Below are 19,740 nucleotides of genomic sequence, written 5' to 3' on the forward strand. Positions count from 1 at the left end.
ATTTCAACGCTCCGGCAACATAATATCGCATGATGAGAGCCCGACGCAACGCGCCGCGCTTTGATCTTTCGAGTAGGTACGTACATATATACACGGGAGGGCTGTACCAAGCCAGTTCCTCCGTTGGTTTCGTTGAACGGTGAAAGGTTCTGCCGTAAGGACGTCGTTTGTTACGCCTATCGTTTATGTATCCGCGCGCGGAATTGGCCTCGTATTCCGAAATCCTCGTGCGATGATACTTGCTCGGTAATCGGCGAGAAACTTACGATTAGTAGGATATAATGCAAGAATTAGGATTAAACCTTGACATTAAAGTATATGTATGAAAGAACTTCTAAATTGTAGATACTCTTCAATTTTTCCTAAAAATTTATATATCTCTTGCTATTGTCGTCTTTGTTCGAATCTCCGTTTATTCCTTACCACTAGTAGAACTGTCAATCTCTGGAAAGGATCTCGGTTCTAAGATTCCTCTGGGTAAACATCAATGATCGCCGTTGCCTCGCTCGTATTGGAAAACGGAACGTGAAACGGCATACAATCTGTATACAATAGGTATACAAGATTACGGCGAGCTTTTAACCCGATTCTATGGAACGGCGTGACAATGGCGTTTCGCTAACGATTGAATGGGATTCTGGGGATCAAGGATGATTTTGAGTTCGGAAAGGATTTCAACTTCACGCTGCGAGCGAACCGATTCTGTTCCGCGTGAGGCCAACCTTTGCTTCCTGCGTCAGGAATATAGCGAAAAGGACGACCATAAATCCCGTCAAGGTCACTAACTTTGAGATCCTTTCAGTTTCCTCTTCCTCTTTCGCCACAGCTCTCATGAAATCGTTGCGTATATCTGGTTTAGAGTAACCCGGCCAACGAGTACTCTTCCTGTTTCCTTTTCCCTTTATTCTGCGCTGACTCGAGCGCTGAGAACCCGCCATTACATCGCGGTAACGCGTGGAAAATTCTGCGCTCCAGATTCGCCTAGCTATCCTCCTCATCCGTTTTACAACGAATTCTAATCGGATCAGAGGAATTTTGTTGGATTTTTGAATTATGATTTTTCGATATTTTACAAAATACTTTGACTAAAAGAAATTAAATACTCCGATTAAAAATTTATCTAAGTTCTCGTTAGAGAACTAAATTTCTTTAACTGAAAACTTGGTCCAATTTTGTTTTCCACACAGATATAAACATGTGTAAGAGAAATAAAACATATAAAAAATAGAGGATTTCTAAATAAGAAGATAACCACGTTCGGAAAGTTGGCAAATTAATTGTCCTTCCCCTTTAACAAGTTGACGATGTAGGAAATAAAAGAAATTAAAGGAAAAATAGAAAAGAATCTCTCTTCGAGGGAATAAAGAATTTCGAGTTCGAAGTACTCGAATCCGCAATTTTCGCGGAGCCTTTTACGATTATCTGGAAATTTCGCGGGGAAACGGCACGGTGATTGGGATAGAAGAGCGTGGGAAGACCGACCGGAAGCATGGCCGAAGAAATCATGAAACTCAGAAGCGTATTGGGGCGATCAGTGGTGTGAGAAGATCGGCGGCGGGGAACGGGGGGAGGGTGGCGCATTCTGCAAGACGAACGAGGGAAAAGTAAAAAAATATCGAGTGCGATTTATCAAAGGCATTTCTTGGGCTGCTGACTCTGTACGAATTTTCGCCCTATCCCAACGATGGCGAAAAATGTTGACCTCTTGTCCCGATCTATTGAGCTTCTCTGTTACTGTAATGAATAATCGACTATTGAATCGTGCTTCAATAATCCTTATTAATTTATAAGTTTCATTTAGCTCATGATCTCCGTACGTGCGGCAGATAATTTGAGCAGACAAACTCGTCGCGTTGTGTTTTAGAATCTATTCGTATTACCAACGTGTAAAATATTCGCTGTAAACGAAGGAATTAAAAAAAATTGCAGTACATTACATCAAAATACAAGCAATACTAGACTGCGGATTTTTATGCATTTTTCTTTTGATTATACATATTCCATCGAAACAGTGACAGTAGAATATTTATTATAGTATTTAGCGGGCAGCTCACCAATACTCGCAACGACTTCTATCTTCACAATCAGCGTCAAATCAGAATCTACAATTCCGGAAATAGTCGCGCCTCCTCCTAATGATTCATCTCGCGTGTCTCCTACAAAACGGAGAACCGCAAGGTACTCAAACCCGGTAGCTCGGCGACAAAGGGTCACTAGCGCGTGAAAATGATTTCGAGTCGATCTGTTGAGCCATTCACGGAAGGTCGGTCTTGCGAGCTTCACCGCGGCCGATAAACGTGATTTATACGGGGCGTCGATTTTCTCGAAAATTTTCACCGGGTCTCGTAAGGACGAAGAGAGAGAGAAAGAGAGCAGAGATGAGCGAGGGTTGAACGTAGGATAGGTTCATCGGGCCGTGTTCCACCCCCCGTCGATCCAACGTTTCGCTCGGCCGCGACGCGGAAGCGAAGGGAAATAAATTACACGGCACAGCGTCCAACGGCTACGTCTAGTTCGCTTCACCCTCCTCGAAGCCTCGAGGAACACCTCCCTTCACCCCTGCTTCGCTTTCTCGCAGTTCATCCCGTGCCCCTCTACATCCACATCCACATCCACATCCACCCACCCACCCATGGATCGTGAATCGAGCCTCCAGCTTTTCTTCGTTCGCGTCTTTCTTCTCCGTTCAACAACGACGACGACGACGACGACGACAACGAAGAAGAAGAAGAAGTCGCTTCCATCGGACTGGGAAACATCTCGACGAGGTAGCTTCCACCAATTCAGGCAGCGTTATTAATGCTTTTTAATTTCCAGCCGATCCTGCCCCCGTAGTCCAGCCACCCTCTCGTGCTGCTTTAACAACGGCCATGTTAACAAATTGTGCAATTAGGATAGATCCCCCGGGAATTTGGTCAGCCGGATCACCGGGCTAATTGCTTTCGCGGCTCGCACCGTTCCACCCCCTTTCGAATTTCGCGATGGGTTCTTCTATAAGGTTTATTACGAAGATGCGTTGTTATGGCTAGGTTTTTGATTAGGTTTGATGGACAATTGAATGAAAAAAGTCGTTTTGTTAAGTTCGTTATCTCGTGTTGGAGGGATTATGGAGTTGGAGATCTTCCTGTACACTTCTCAATTAAATACAATCCAATCTAATTACGATTGGTAGATAAAATACAGTTTTATCCAAATCTGAAACTTATTATATAAAAAATCGCTAATAGATAAGAGAAACAGTGGACTTTTGTTGCTTGTCCCATAACGAGTTTATACAAATAAAACTCAACATTCTACAACAGTTACGCCAGACACGATTTTTTTCTTCGAATCAACCTGACAATAATAGACACGGCCGGCAAATTTAATTCAAAACTATATTAAAATTCTACAGTCACCACAATTTTTTTTCCATTATACACTCTATCTTGGAGAAAAAGAGAAAAATTCTCAGAAACTGTTTGTGACTGTCCGTTGTTTAACTTGACACAATTTAATTTCGACACGAGAGGCAGGGACGTGTGTCACCGGCGCGCGATCGATTCGCAGCGATGATCACGGCAGAAAGATTTCGGCGGAGAGAAACGGTATCATTAAGATCTCATTATTCAAATTCGACCTTTGCATACTTAATCGTGACGGTGCTTCGTGTAACCACTATACCCGAGGACTGGCTGCCAAAGATAAAGCATAATATCGCGATTCCCGACCGCGTAATGATGATGACCGGCTTGCCGCCGCGCGGATAGCCAGGTAAGGGCTGCGCGTTCGCTACATAATATGCGTAATGTGAAAAGAGGCCATTTTCTCGGTGCCTGGCGCGAGCAAAACGACCTATACCCCGGTAAATTCGTGTTATCAGTGGCGATGGAGAGCGTGCTCGGGGGGCCACGGGCCGGACCTCGGTCGAATGAAGTTACCAGCCGGAGAATGCTCCGGCTCATCCCGGCCGACCCCGTGAAACGCGCGGAATTATGCCGGCCATGCCCAAGCGTGACGCTGGATTGAGTTATTTCGCGATTTCATTTGTCATGCTTTGAACGAGCTCTCTACGCCGACGCTCCTCTATCTTTTATCCATTAAGCATTTACCAAGTTGCGTTTAAGTAATAAAAAAAGCACGGATTATGAAATTCTAGCTTTCAGAAGATATCCTGTGTTATATCTGTAGAAAAAAAAAAAAAAATTTAACTTTTCGTTTATCCACCATCGTGTACAATTTGCAGATAATGAAAAAAAACTCTGAATTACACCACGATAAATCGAAAGTTGGCAGCATTCTCTTATATCGGTCGAGGAATCCGCAAATCATCGTCGATAATTGCAGTTCTCTCGTAAATATAAAATATTCGAGAGATTAACTCAATCCGGACAGATCGCGTGAGAACACCGATATTTCCACGAAGCTGTTCCCTCCTGCCTTCGTTTCGTGAGTTTCTTCTCCTTTTCTTTTCTTTTTTTTTTTTTTTTTACCTCGATTCATCCGGTAAACGGGCAAAAGAAATGAGAAAAAGAGAAAAAAAGGCTCGTCCTCGAGATTCGGCCGCGTGAAACACCAAAGAGTGTCTTTCGCGGGACAGGAAGGACTATTAATTACTGTCCGCGATGGCTGAGCGCACGGGTAAGGAAAGTAATTATGTGTCGCAGCCAGCTACTTGGGACTTAAGACGTACGAGCCGCAACAAACGTAATTTTTTAACGCCTCTTCCGAGGCTGTTCGAAAGAGGAAGAAGGAGAGGAATTCTCGACACCTGACACAACATTCCGAGATCGCAAAACGTGGCACGAATATAAATCGGAACCTCTTGCAATTAAACACTGGCGTTCGAGACTCGTAAATACTAAATTAAAAATTTATGTGCCATACTTTTCTTCTTTATACGTTTTTACATATACAGGTAACATTTGAATATTTATAGAAGTTTATGTATATTTCATTACGGAAAGTAGTATGTATTCAACGAACTTAATGGATAAAAAATTCTCTTTTCTTTCCATGACACACATATACGTTTCAATTTGCTGTTATTGAAAATCACGCGACGCCACAGTAACGTTATCGATCTTCGTATAATAAAAAATTTTCTTTCAAAGAAAGAAACTCTGTCTTCTAACGACCTCGCTCTAAACAAACGTCCTGCCTATCTTCCAATTCCACCTGCCTTCCAATTTTCGTAACCAAGTTTTCGGTAAAAGTTACGTCAGAAGCAGCAGCCGCCAACCTGCGAAAATAGAGAGGAGTCCACGTCATTTTCAAGCACGGTTGATTCATTGATTTTCCAACTGGAAGGAGAGGCGAGGAGGATCGCCAGAAAAGGTTAAAAAGTACACGGTGACAAGATCGATTCGATGCCGCAGCTCGTTTTCCATTTACCCGATCCCTCCATAGAGCCACCAGCGGTCTCAAAGGAACCGTGCGAGTGACAAATACAAACCCGAAGACATTCCTCCGATGGATGTCATTGATTAATCCCGGCGTATGGATTGCAAGACGGTGAAGTAGGCAGTCAGTCACAGGCACATATACAATATGGCCGTGATTTTTCACGTCCACGCTCGGATACACCGCTTTATCACCGCGCGTGTCGTGAAAAAAACAAACATCGAAATTGGATTACGCTCGGCGCGCGGCGGACAATCGGCCAGGCCGGACCGTTCTTATACATTAGGAACGATGTTCCGTTCGATACGACTCGGCTCGGGTATTTATAATTGATTTTTCTAGACGTCCGTCGTTCCGATAGGTTCCGCCAGTGTAATTGATGTCTTCAATCTTCGCTCGAACGTAACGCGGTTCTAATCGCTGTCCGATGCAGCGGCACCGGTGTGAAAAGAAGTTGACCGTGTAATTTGTATTTTATCCGCGCCGCTCTTCTCACTGTTTTCAATGAGCGTAATGGGTAAAATTGCCTTTTCTTTCCATTAGATCGTTTTTTCCCCTCCGATCTTTCTCCTTTTTTTTCCCCTTTATCCTCGAGAAGCACGCGTTAGGTACACGTTTGTTCAATTTGCGCTGAAAGAAGCGTGTAAATTGCTCATCGTGAAAGAGTGACGTGTATTCCCATTAGAATGCAACGCTGGTAATTTAATGTTCCAGCGTGTTAGGACTGCGAGTCGCAATTGCGTAAGCCTCTGCGAACTTTCCAGGATTACGTTGCCTTCTCGCGTTGGTGAAAAAAAAGGGAAGGAAAAAAGAAAAAGAAAAAAAAAAAAGGAAAAAATACGATTCAGAGAGTGCAATCAGGTGGCTATTACAATACGAGTTAGCCAAGCTGGCAGGAATGAGTAAGGATGGCTACACGAGGCATCGCGAATTAATAAACACGTTCTTCGTCTCCCGAACAGCCTTTGAATTTCCAAGCGTCCAAGCATCCGCCGATTAATACGTAAAAAGCGGAGTTGGCCGGTTCGTCAAGCGGACATGTTCTCGCGAGCTCGGTTATCTCGAGTAACAGGGCCGAGACGTGTTCCTCGTGCTCATATCCCTCGGCCCGTGTTCACCGTGTCTCGACCGTGTTGGAAACCTCCCCGCCCCCCTTTCACGATCGTCGAGCCTATAAGCGTCGCACACGGAATCGCGACTTTGAAAAATCGACTCGCTCGTCGGATGGAAAAACCGCGCGCGCGCGCGTTTGTCCTCTCGAGCTCGAGACACACACACACACACACACACACACACACACACACACACACACACACACACACACACACACACACATACACACAGTGTGTTATTTGGCCTGTATTTTGTTCAAAGTTTAGAATTCGGCTCTAAATACAGAAGGGAACGCGCGTTCAACGCGAGTTAGGCGACGATTAACCTCTTGATGATGACGATTGAAAATATCCTCACTTTTCTATCTATTTCACAAGGATGTAAAAATAAACTCAGGACTGAAAACTCAATGTAGAAAGCTTCACTCTTTAAAACGAGACCAATTGTATCATTGTATCTGCTTAAATTGTCAACAATTTCTCATTGTTGTTAGTAATTATGCCGTGTCTTTCAATTCAGCTTACATAATTGTACACTTTTTTTTTTTTCACCAAATTCGACTGACTTTTCGTCAAATTAACATCTTTCTTACACCTAAAGTTTTACTCGTTCCACTTTCACTCGCTTTCAATTTCTGCACAAACGATATGCTACCCTGCACACGATATTCATTTCCTTTCGTCGCTCATTCATGCACAGTTGTAAAACAATTTCACGTGTTAAAAAAGAAAAAGAAAAAAAAAAAAAAAATAGAAACCTAGTTGGTCGATCGATCAGCGAAGCGGCAGAAAGCGTTTTGGGGCAACAATCGCGCAGAGGAAACGATCAACGTGGGGGCAACATCGCGTGACAACGGTGCACCGTAGAGATCCGAAAAACAAATAGAGAGAAAGGTGTGACAGAGTGTGAGATCTGATCTAAGAGGTGCGTTATTTTTCTTTTTCTGTTGTCATAGTGAACATCGAGCAACTCTGGGTTATTCCTATAGTTTTTGTAATATTGACAACGGAGGATTTTGGGGGGATCGGTACCTCCGGATCCTGGATCTGCTCGGAATCCGCCGATGTGCTCGACGTCTTCAGGATGCTGTACAGCTTTACGTAGGGGGCCTTGATCAGCTGTTAGCCAATATAATCGGCCGTTCTTAGCGGTTTCTTTGGCTGGATTTCCACCTGGTTCCCTCGACACTCGCATCGAACGCTACACGTTTCGCACCTATCAGAATCTCTCGTGCAAAGCCATGAGCACCAGAGTTAGACTCTTGAGCTATCACGAATTTCGAGAGTTTATCGAGATTCTGGAGGAAAGATTCTGAAATTCTGCCAATTTCGCGAGCTCTGTAGAATTCTTTCATTTTGATCTCAAAAAAAAAAAAAAAAAAAAAAAAAACATTCCAATAATAACATATCTGCCAAAAATTTTCGATCACTCTCGAAGTCGATGCGAGGATCGAGAGATGCGCTGGAAACACTAACGCTAATTTTCTCTTAATTTAGAGAAAATGAAAAAAGGAGGGGAAAAAAAAAAAACAAAACAAAACAGATCGGCCAGAAAAAAGAAAAAAAAGCGACGTGGATGAAGGTCCGATGACGATGACGATGGTGAAACTCGGTGAGTGAACGTGGGCTCGCGAGAAGACAAAGCTGTGCGCAGCCATTGGGTGCTAGCAACCAATCGATAAAATATTCACGACATGAGAACGTAAATGAGAACAGCAGAAACGAAGAAAGAAAAGTGTCGAGAGGAATGCTGCAACCGGAGAGTGTTGACGCAATTAACGCAAGACGACAAATGAAACGATGACTGTGCACTCGACGACGATGAACCGAGTGCGTTGAACCCTCAGCTGCGGAGAATTCGCGGCTGAGATCGTGAGATGAGTCAAAGAAAAAAAATATCAAATTATTGGCGAGGATGCTGATACCGAGGTGTGACGAGCGAGAACAAATCAGATTGACAAATGTGTATGTATGAGTCGATTCGACGGCTAATTCGCAAACACACGTAATCACGCTGAACGATCTCTGTTATAGTGTTCTCCAATATGGAGGTCTGTTACAACGAGTTTGTTCAAGGTTACGAACTTCGTTACAAGTTAATATTATTGTGATAAAACTATTATTATTAATATTATTATTTAATATTAAATACATAGTAAAAATAATATTAAATATTATTTAATGTGTAACATATTATTAGCACGTATAATTTATTGTATAACAAACGCATTTTTTACACAAAATGTTCAAAACGAACATAGCAAATATACACTATGGAAATTTTTAAACGAAGATGGAAGCGGATACACACTTTTTAACCCCTCGCGCTGGCAACTGGATTGCGGACCATAACGAGTGACCGAACCGTACACAATAAATCGTCGCTTTCTCTTTCTTTTGAACTCGTCGGTATAACATCACTGGATAGAAGTTATTGAGAGGTAATGAACTTATCATTTGCTTCGCCTGCGTTGCATTTACACTTAAATATACTTATAAAAAAACTGAGGAAATATTACAATTTTGGAACAAAGAAATTCTCGACGCGCGTGGCACGTCATTTCCAGCGCAAGAGATTAAATTGTAACGTAACGTAGCTCCCTGACACTTCGATAACAAGTTGAGAATTTATTCTCCCGAATAATAACGTTTGATAACGTTAAAGTGAATACGTCGAAACGGAATATTCAATTCCGAGAGACGCGGCAAGCAAGGGCGTTCGAAACGAGCGTTCAGCGTGGCAACGGGCGTTGAAAACGAGGAAAAAAATATGATCGTCGATGAGCAGCTGAGAAACGAGGAGAAGTTTCCAAAATCGTACCACTTACCTCCCATGATTCTCTCGTCAGGTCGGAAATTTCGTCGCTGTCTTGGCTGCGGGATTTCCCCTCCTCGGTGATCTCGCCAGTTTTCCCAGCCTCGTGCGGCGATAATTCCGGCGACAGGTCCGTGTCGGTGTCCAACAGTATGTAACCGCGTTCCCGCCAATAATTCTCGTCCAGTTCTCCATAAAGCGACGGCACCCACGCGTGAATGAACCTGTACAGGTCATCCACCCTGCGAACACCAACAACACACGGTTAAAACACGTTATAGGTTTGTTTTTCCCGCTACCCGAGATACTTCCGAGGGAATTTTTTTTCTCGTTCACTCGCGCAGCTACGAGCTGATAACCATAATCGGTGTTGCGCAACATCAATGCCGTTGCAACGTTTATCCTAACGTGGAACGAGATTACGTAGACTAATTGAAACGTGGACGAGTGGAAAGAATTGGAGAAATTTTCAAAAATTTAGAGTGGATTCCCGGGGAAATTCGGAATTATCGGTATTATTATTTCAAAACGAAGAATTTCATTATAAATAATTTATATGTACGAGCCGCAAAGAAATACGACACGATAGAATGTCATTCTGTTGGAAACTAGTTTCCCTTTCGGGAATTACGTCTTTTTTTCCCCACTAAAAAATAAGACAATTCCAATTTAACTTTCTCAATTAAAATTTTTTGAATTTAAAAGAATACTTGGCCATACCACGGAGATGTTCGATGTATCTTTTGAATTCAAAAATTGAACGAGAAAGTTAAATTGGAATTTTTCTTGCTGATACTTCAAGAACATTGCCGGTTGCGCTGGCAACTGATTGCGGACCATAACGAGTGGCCATATACCGTATACAATAATTCGTCGCATTCCTTTTGAACTCGTCGACACGATATCACTGGACAGAAATTACTGAGAAGTAACAACTTTATCCATTTGTTTTGCCTATTTTGTTTCCACTTAAATATACTTAAAACTGAGAAAATACTACAAAGAATTCTTCACGTGCGTTAATCGTCACTCAACTTCAATTCTAATCTAATTCTCAATTTATTGTGATCATCCAATAGCTGAATAGTACCAGATTTAATTAATTATTATTCTAAATGGGAGTTCCATTACAAACAATACATAACTAAAGAAATATAACGATAAAATAACATTTAGGTAAGAAATAAACTAGAAATATGAAAACTCCAGCTTTCAACTTGTTTCATACGATTCTGTAAGACACTTCAGTTCCAAAAATTCTCACAAATAAAGGAAAATCTCGTCTTCACCTTCGATTGACGAACGGTATAATGCTCTGCACGGCGTTCGAGACATGCTGGTTGTAAACGAAATTCACCACGTTGCCGACGCTGCTCAATGCCCAATTCATTTTGCTGTCAGGTGTCGTACTCGTTCACTTGGCGCGATTCTTCCTCGTGTCTGTCTCTCTGTCGCGAAACCGACTTGACTTTCTCTAACAGATATCCGTTCCGAGTGTCGACGACCACGCAAGGACGTTTCCTACTTCCTCCGGTGACCACCTTCCACGATGATCTCTTCGTTCCATCAGAGTTTCAGAGTTCGTGTCAGAGAATTTATTTCAAGTATTCTGAATTTTTTTTCTTCTTCGATCACTCCTGACGAGCTACAAATTTTAACAAAATTCGTCGAAAATCGGAGTTCAATTTCGTTTTGCTGTTCTTGGGAACGAACACTGAACCAATTTTGAATGTCACTTTCGTTGTTCTTTGAAATCGAAACACCGAATATAATTATTAAATTTATACTAATTTTTCAAATTAAATATATATATATATAAATTTATAAATATATATATATTTTTTAATAAATAAAATAATAAAATTTAATTTTTTAAAAATATATTTATGTTTAATTATATTAATAATAATTTTACAACAAAATTAATTATTTATGAATTTTTAATAATTTTATTAATTAGACTATTAAATGTTATAAAAGAAACTCAACGAAAGTAATTAGAATTTCATATTATTCAATTTCATCTTTTATCATCAATTATATTTATATTTTTTATTCTTATTAACAATAATTTAATTACATTTTCACATACAAATTCAAAATTTTTAATAAATTTCTTTTTAATTAATTTTTTAAAATAAAAATTCCCCACAAGCTTGTGCTTATGATTTATTTCTTTCAGTCAACGTCAATTACAACACACGAGGACAGAGCGATCGCGGTCGAACTATGAACTAGTTTCGCTAATTCCACGAGTTCGTTTCGATCGTTCTTTGTAAACTTGTCTTGGAAAATATGCACAACAGGTTGCAACACTGAGGGACGGAGCTAAAAACGTGACGCAACAAACGCGAATCCCGGAGAGACACTTGTTAGAACCATCTCGCTCGACTGAACAAGAGTTAGACGAGTGAATCACGTAGGAATGATGTGTGTATATTTATTACGGTTACTCACGATGATGTAAGCGCAGTGCAACTGCAAGTGCGAAATTTAACCGATTCTTTTTTTCAACGAGAAACGAGTTTTACAAAATTGAACACGCATATGGATTTTTGACATTAACATTTTACCGTGAAAGTGTAAAATTATTGTATTGTTTTGTAGAATATCTTGGCTTTTCAGAAACAATTTTACAATTTCCCTTGTTTCATCGTCGCTATTCTGGCAAGTGTAAATTTGTTTTCAATCGCGTCAATCAGTCTCTTGCAGCACAATTAATTTAAATGAAAAATTGCCAATTTAAACTTGTTATAACTTTCAGTCAGGAAAAGATCATATAACAATCTACATACGTAGTTTCATTTTAAAACGCTTCCGTTTTCACTATCCTGAATTCCTTTTTTCTAAGATACTTTAACACCACGTGACGAATAAAAAAGTGTTGTTTTCTTTAAAACAGAAATTATAAAAATTCATACATATGTAACTGACACTGAAAAATTTTACTTGCGACCAAGTTCGTCGCTGTCTTGAGGATTAAAGTTTCCCATTTTAAACAACCTCTTGAAACGTGCTGTTCTATTGAACTTTGAAAATTTAAAAAAAACTTCTAAATCTAAACGTCTAAACCTAATCTTAATGTTCAAATTTGCAAAAAAAAAAAAAAAAAAAATATCATACAGGAAGTTTTAAGGGATAATTATCGTTGCAAAGAGGAAATTTCAATTTTCAAAACCGTGGCGAAACAAGTTACAGGAAACTTTTTTTCAATGCTTTTACAGATGATTTGAATTTCTACAACTTTTTAGGATAAATGTACTCTGATTTTCTCGCCGATTAGACGATGTCGAAGTAGAAGAAACGAGACCAAGTACAACTCTCGTGTGATTTTCTATTACAAAGTAACAACAGTTTAAACTGTCGACAATTTTTCATCATTATGCTGCCTTTCAATCATGTTTTTTACCGTGTATGTAGCTGACTTTTTCAACGATAACGCGACTCAATCCTCTTTCTGCGAAACGTGCGAAATTGAAAGAGAAGGGGAATGCGAAATTACAAACAGATTCGATTTAAAGTGAATGTTTTTTCTCTCTCTCTCGTTTTCTGTACGATATGTAAAAGCATTTTTATCTGTTTGACATTGTCCGACATTGTTCGAACCAATTATATCACTATCACTTCTGTTATCGTCAATGTGCCATTGTAACTGTTGCTACAATAATAAACAATCGCTGAACGCTTATTGTAAAATGAAAATGATAATACCAGAAATCGACATGACGATAATTATTAGATTATTGCTAATTAATAATATTAGTGATTATTGCAATCACAATATAATTTTAAGTCTAGACTAAAACTAAAATAAATCTGTAATTTTTCCATGATATATATGTATATATTGATATATATATTCAGAAGAAATAATTTTTAAAACATAATGAGGAAATCACGTCTGAACTTAAATTAAATTTGAAGTTAATAAAATTAGTCTTCTCTTATATTGTGATGCTTCATTAAATAAAAAAAATAAGTGGGAAGAAACTTTTGGCCCACCCAAGTTACTTTGGATGTTTCAAGTGTATATCATATGTTATGTTTCAAGTGTACAGAGCTTGTCGAAATCTGCAATTTAATTGTGATAATATTTGACTCACGGATATTTACTCTTCGTTGGGAAAATAAACACGAAAGAGTGCAAAGGCGATACATTTCGTTTAAATATTGGCAGCTCGCGCGTCCGGATAAACGGACTAAAGCTAAGAACAAACATAATAAACCTGTTTAGACAGAATTGTGCTGCACGTACTAACGACTAACGAAAGAATGATTTAGAAAGAAAAATCTAATGCATGAATTACCATGTGATCGAAATAAAACTATCATACACAATCGTACAACTAATTTCCTTTAATAAATCCTTCTTTCATTTCGTCACTGTACCGAGCACTGATGAAATGAAATAGTACGTTCACACGAGAGAAGGAGCGACTTTCGAAAACTCGACTCGAGGCACACCGTGTGCCTGTCGCGTTTTCTTCGCGCGGCCAGACTAAAATATCGCGAGAGTGGAAAAGTCACGAGTGTTAAAAACACTCGATGATACGCTGAACAACAGGGTCACGTGCACCGCCGTGCACGATTTTTACGTTTCAGGGTAATCAATTTATACACACAGTCCCAACGTTTGTTTGTGTTTATCTACTCGTTGCGAAGCAATCGATAAAAAATGTACCGAGGCATTTACTGATTTATATTCTGATAATTCTGACATTGATTCAGTCGATACATCATTTTTACGAAAAACAATAGATCCGTTGTATTCGATTCGGATATTGAATAACTGAATAATATTCGTATCTACTGTATTTCATTCAAAATGGGAAAGGTCAGTTCCGAGTGGCAGTCAACGTTATCGGATTGAAAACATTTGTAATCAACAGTTACGTCGAGCAATACAGGGTGTTCCGTAATGGGAACATGCAATAGGACCTCCACTTGTGGGACCCATTTCGGGATTGTACGCCTAAAAATAATGAGAAAAAGTCATATCAAATGTATGTATGTCCTATCTGTCTTCGTTTATGAGATATAATGAATTTTTTGGTTTAATTACTTTTAAAAAAGGTGCTCGAAATGACCACCTTGCGTTTGAAGACAAGCCTGCACCGCGTCTTGTCATTCATCTGGTTACTCTCTCTATCGTTCCTGGTGTTTCTCGAATTTGTCGGAAGCCTTGCTCTATTCTATTTCGTAGTATTTCANCATCATGCATAAACCGCATACGAATAATCTAATATCGACTGGAACTTCCTCTAATATTTCGTGTAAACGCGTGCTCAAAGAATCAACGTACTTTTTGTGCCTGTTAGTTTCCCATTAAGAAAAAAAGGTCCAATTAAAAATTTATCAATCATTCCTGCCCATACGTTTCAACTGAACTGACGTTGATGTCTTGAATGCACAATAACATGTGGGTTTTCTTCATCCCAATTATGATTATTATGAAAATTGAATATACCTTCCCTGGTAAAATTAGCTTACTAGAGCTTACTCTGTTTATAAAATTCATTATATCTTATAAACGAAGACAGATAGGACATATATTCATATGACTTTTTTTCATTATTTTTGAGCGTACAATCAGCTCCCAAAATGAGTCCCACAAGTAATGAAATACCCTATATATTTGTCTATTCGATTCTAGAAAAGAGACATTTATGGATTTATTAATTTTTGCCAATTTAGTGTTCGATTTAATAACAGCTGATTTATTCAAGACAATAATAATATTCAATATCTACTTAAATAGTGTTTCACTAAACTGAGTGAAAAAGGCAAGTTCGAGGCAATCAACGTTATCGTATTAGAAATATTCGCGTAGCTGAATAAAAGTTTGTCAATTATACAGGTCGTAACTTCGAGGAAAAAAAAAAAAAAAAAAAAAAGTTTCCATGCTTTATCTAATCAGATACAAACACAAATAGATTTTACACAGTGACTGGAGATTGGATATTGCTAAATCAGACTGTTGCTAAAATTTAAATGAGACCTTATAATAATAAATAATAAAGTCTTTATCTTCGATATTTTCAAATATTTATTAAAGAAAGAAATTAAAATATAAACATCCAAGAAGGGGTTAAAAATCGATTGCCGAGCTACATCTGTTTCAAATTTTGCCAATTTCCTCTCTCTCTCTCTCTTTTTTTTAGAATTTTACTACGCACGAAGGAGAAACGTCTCTGCTCATAATCAATAAAACGAAACGGGGGAGGGGGAGTGGAGAACAACGAACGTTTCACGATGTTGACAAATGCGAGGACGATCGTATAAATAGCGAGATCTATTTCGCGATCTCTTGCAGCCATTCACGTGTTCCGCTCGTAATTTTTGGCCGCTCCACTTCGCGATGATTTTACAAAAATAACGCCGGCGTTGCTCAATTTCCGCGAGAATTCTGTTTCGTATAACGGGGGCGAGATTTGATTTATCGCCGCTTCCGGTCGAGCCGAGGGCATCCTTTCGCGGAAACACGACGAAGGACACTGGGAAACAGAGAAATGATTCTTCTCTCGAGAAACACGGATTCGCGAAAATGAATTTCTTTCGAGAATTCGAGTTCTGGTGATCTTTCTGGGCCACGCTTAATTTGGAGTTCTGGCACCGGTTTTGCGAGTGATATTTTTGGCCCTAGAATTATGGGGTTGAACATTGAACAGCTGTCTTCTGCAGCTTTTGTTCTTGCAATTACTTAGCAAGCGTGTCTTACTGTACACTGTGACTTAAATTTCAAGAGAAGCGAACAATTGACTTTAAACAGAATTGGATGTCATTCTGTTAATCGAGGGACTAACCTGATTCAAAGACATTTGTCATTTTATAAGAAGACATCTGTTCGCAGTGATAGTCGAGAGAAAATTCATAGTAAAATCGAGAAGAGCAATGTGATTCCTCTAAAAAAAAAAGCCAAATTATGAAGATCAATAATAATAAAGATTTTCATAATCGGTCAAGAATTAGAACCGTCTCAGCAACAGTTTTTATAATTTCTTGCACTATTTTAATAACAACATGCACCATTTTAATAAAATGGCTCAAATATAAAAAATCAGACATAGATTAAACAATTTATCAATTTTTGTGAGAATTTTATAACACCAGAACTACCAACGAGACTGAGGCATTAAAATTTCCACATCAGGGACATTGAAGACAAAAGAATAGAGGAGAATTTACAATACAAGCAAGTATATACAAGCTTTTATTCATATGTATCACGAAAAATGATTTAGAAATAAATAGTTTTTAAAAATACATGTTTGAAATTATAAATTGGTCATTTTTGATCGCTTTGGTAGTTACAGGGCAACCATGAGAATCATTTGAATCCAATTTAATCGCAGAGATATCTCTACTTAAACGGAGAGGATTTCGGTGGGCGTTACAATCTCTATAGATGATGAGATTGACTGTTTTATTTACCTGTTGCGTGGTATGCTGAACCAGTATTCAGGCCGTAGCTTCTTCTTGCCGTAGCTCATAATAGGCGTGGATCGTGGAATCTTCTTGTCTTTAGGTCTTCCGGTTCGCAGTCTCAGGTACAGCGGTGGATCCTCGCAGGAATGGGCTGGTCGTGGTATAAGCTCTATATAACGCGACAGAACGATTCATTATAACAAGCGCGACTCTCACCTTCGTATTCTGGCATTCGTTGCTTTACTAATTGATTCCCTCGATATTCATTCTCAATAGTGCGACAATCGACACGCGATGTCTGCGATCTCTCTAAACGAATCTCCCGACAAGACACACAACAATTTAAATACCATAGAATATACATTCCCTTCAAATTAAAAAAAATAAGAAAGGTAGGAAGAAAAAAAAAATAGAAAAAAAAAAAAAAAAAACAGGGGTGATATAAGAAGCTCATTTTTTTGAAGAACATTTCAAAAGGCATCGCAGACAGTGTTATCGAATTTGTTCTTTCCGTTTCAAATGTATGCTGTTATTTATGTATTATACAAAAGTGGGACTGTAAGACAAACGTACAAATCAGAAAACGAGTTACAGTTAGAGTACACGAAAAAACGGGCACAACACATCGCAAGGAAGAGCAAAAGTACGTGAGAAACAGCGGTGAAGAAAGAAGAGAGAGAGAAAAAAAAAACTCAGAATCAATGTTCTGATTGGTGGATGGACGAATTGGATATGTAATATATATATTCTCGCCGTGAAAATTGCACAGATCATCTCGAGGAAAATAAACGCATTCGTGTGCAGGTGCAGGTGGCAAAAAAAAAAAGAAAAAAAAATCGAAACGGAAACGTGTGAAAGTGAAAAAAGTTTTAACTCTCCACAGGACAACACAGATGGTAAGATCGTCGATGGTGCGATTCACGAGCAATTCATTGACTGCATGATATGGCAATAATAGTAAGAAACGAAAGGATGTTGCGTAAAAGGTGTGTAAAAAAAGAAGAAAGAAATAAAAAAAGAGAAAAGAAAAGGAAAGACGAATAAATAATAATAGTCTGTGGAGGTACGGTGATTTACGAGAGGGAGTAAAAGCAAGCTAATACAGTATGAACCTACCGAGGCCTTCGAGTTCGGGAAAATTAGGTGCTTGGACTAGAGGGACAACAAAATATATGACATTACTGCATTAGTATGAATTCATTGACCAGACGATCGTGAAACTCGTTCTGCTGTGCCTTGTAGCGATCAAAAACGTCACTTTTAATTCTTAAGTTTAACTTTGCAATTGATTTTAAAATAGCATATTATTTACACAGTGAAAGAATGAAAATTCTTCAACGACAGACAGAAGAGCAGAAAGGGTTTCAAAATCCTGAAGACATAATAATGTTCCTCGTTTTTTTTTTTTAAATTAACGATAACGAGCTTAAGAATGAAGGGGTTCGAGTCCAGACTCTGTGACAGGACAGTAAAAATAGAGTGACAGAGTCCAAACCCATACGATCATGAGAGAATCGGTGTTCCACGAATCTGTGTCGGGTATGCGAAATACTTGGAACAATCTCAAATCGATGATTGTTTGCTCGGTAAACGGTGGCACAGATTCGTAGAACAACGTTCGACGAGGGGGGAATGACACACCGAGTTCAAGATGTATAAGAGAAAACTGGCAATGACAAACGAGTAGAGAATGTCAAGAAACCATACAGAATAACAATCGAGACTAAACGTTTAAAATTTGTGTGACACAATGTTAACGTAAGCGCATTTGGTCGATCGAGTTGGGCCTTTCTCGTTTCGCCTGGCGCGAAGAGAAGAACGTCCGTAAGGTTGGAAAAATGTCGAATCAAAAAGACGATCAAAGATTCGAAGAAAGGGGGCGATAATAAAATGCACTAGCAAAATAACATCGTTTAAGAAGCCGTCTATACATACGAGCGAGTGCAGTGCGTGGAACGTAATCCCGTTTGCCATCATTTATTCACCGTTTCTTTCACGTGTTCGCGGCTACGTGTGATTAATTATAGAGTTATCGATCCCTTCGCAGAGTGTTTTCCTTTCCTGTTGACGTAAAGACTCTTCTCTCTAACAATAATACGATACTCTTAAAAATAGCCGTTTCATAATAGACCTCATAACTGTTTCTTCAAAAAAGTCCATCAACAAAACGAAACACCCTGTAAAGGCTCATGAGTTCGTAGAGACATTTTGTGTGAGCGGAGTCTGTCACAGTATATCTTACAATCATTGAATTAATCATTCAGAATATATATATATATATATATGTATAGAGAGAGAGAGAGAGAAAGAGAAATTGAAATATATCGAGTTCCACAGAGAAATCGATCGAGAAATTTCTGACACTTACTGTCGAAACTGACGAACAGCTCCGGCATATCTTCGACAGAGACCATGCTACGGTAGTCCAATCGTGGAGCGGTGGTCGATGTTTTGCTGCCTCGACTACTGTCCACGCTGCTGCTACCTGACGACGTCAACGGTTGCTGCCTGATGAACGTGCCCACGGAAGACCGCCTGAAAGGAAAAACCAGGAAATTATTGATTGTCGATTAACACCGCTGAGAGATCGCGTTTCAAAATCACGAGTACACGAGAATTCACTGTTTCGTGTTCACTGTAATTTCGAAGCAGCGTACCACACCGAGTGATGTACATATTGCAGACATGATAGAGAGCGATCGAGTCGTGGAGAAACAATGACATTCAAGATAGATGTTTAAAACTGTATCCAACATGTATGGTACGGCGAAATAAAGTCGGATGGCTGCTCAGGGGTTTACTAAAACGCTGTGTTCGACTGTAATCGATAGTGTGTTGTCTGTAAGCGATAACTGTAGAGCGGTATATATATATATATATAATATAGTATATATTTGTTTTTTAATTTCGATTTCTGAAAGACGGTAGCACATTTACCTGAAAGCAGGAAAAACAAGAGAACGCTGATCTTTCTCAACCTCGAGAGAAAAGTTTAACAGAAAGTAT

General features: G+C 39.2%; 1 protein-coding gene and 1 long non-coding RNA gene across 7 annotated transcripts in view; both read right to left on the reverse strand.

Moving 5' to 3' along the window:
* Positions 1-7,409: 7,409 nt before the first annotated feature.
* LOC122534993 (nuclear receptor coactivator 7-like) overlaps positions 7,410-19,740 on the reverse strand; it is a 54,138-nt gene continuing 41,807 nt past the window's right edge. For 4 of the 6 annotated variants that reach the window (XM_043666125.1, XM_043666126.1, XM_043666121.1 and 1 more), the window contains 5 exons: positions 19,103-19,269; positions 17,851-17,886; positions 16,741-16,903; positions 9,323-9,551; positions 7,410-7,613 (listed from right to left, as the gene is read on the reverse strand). In XM_043666125.1, the coding sequence (XP_043522060.1) occupies positions 7,425-7,613; positions 9,323-9,551; positions 16,741-16,903; positions 17,851-17,886; positions 19,103-19,269 (784 nt within the window). In that variant the 3' untranslated portion in view covers positions 7,410-7,424. The remainder of the gene's footprint in view (positions 7,614-9,322; positions 9,552-16,740; positions 16,904-17,850; positions 17,887-19,102; positions 19,270-19,740) is intronic. The other 2 variants (XM_043666122.1, XM_043666128.1) reach the window with 1 other exon arrangement.
* LOC122534994 lies at positions 12,864-13,805 on the reverse strand. Its single transcript, XR_006308039.1, has 2 exons — positions 13,699-13,805; positions 12,864-12,967 (listed from the first exon to the last, which is right to left on the reverse strand). It is a non-coding gene; the product is annotated as an uncharacterized LOC122534994 (long non-coding RNA).

The sequence above is a fragment of the Frieseomelitta varia genome, unplaced genomic scaffold (assembly GCF_011392965.1).
Source record: "Frieseomelitta varia isolate USP_RPSP 00005682 unplaced genomic scaffold, Fvar_1.2 scaffold_659, whole genome shotgun sequence".
Lineage (NCBI taxonomy): Eukaryota > Metazoa > Arthropoda > Insecta > Hymenoptera > Apidae > Frieseomelitta > Frieseomelitta varia.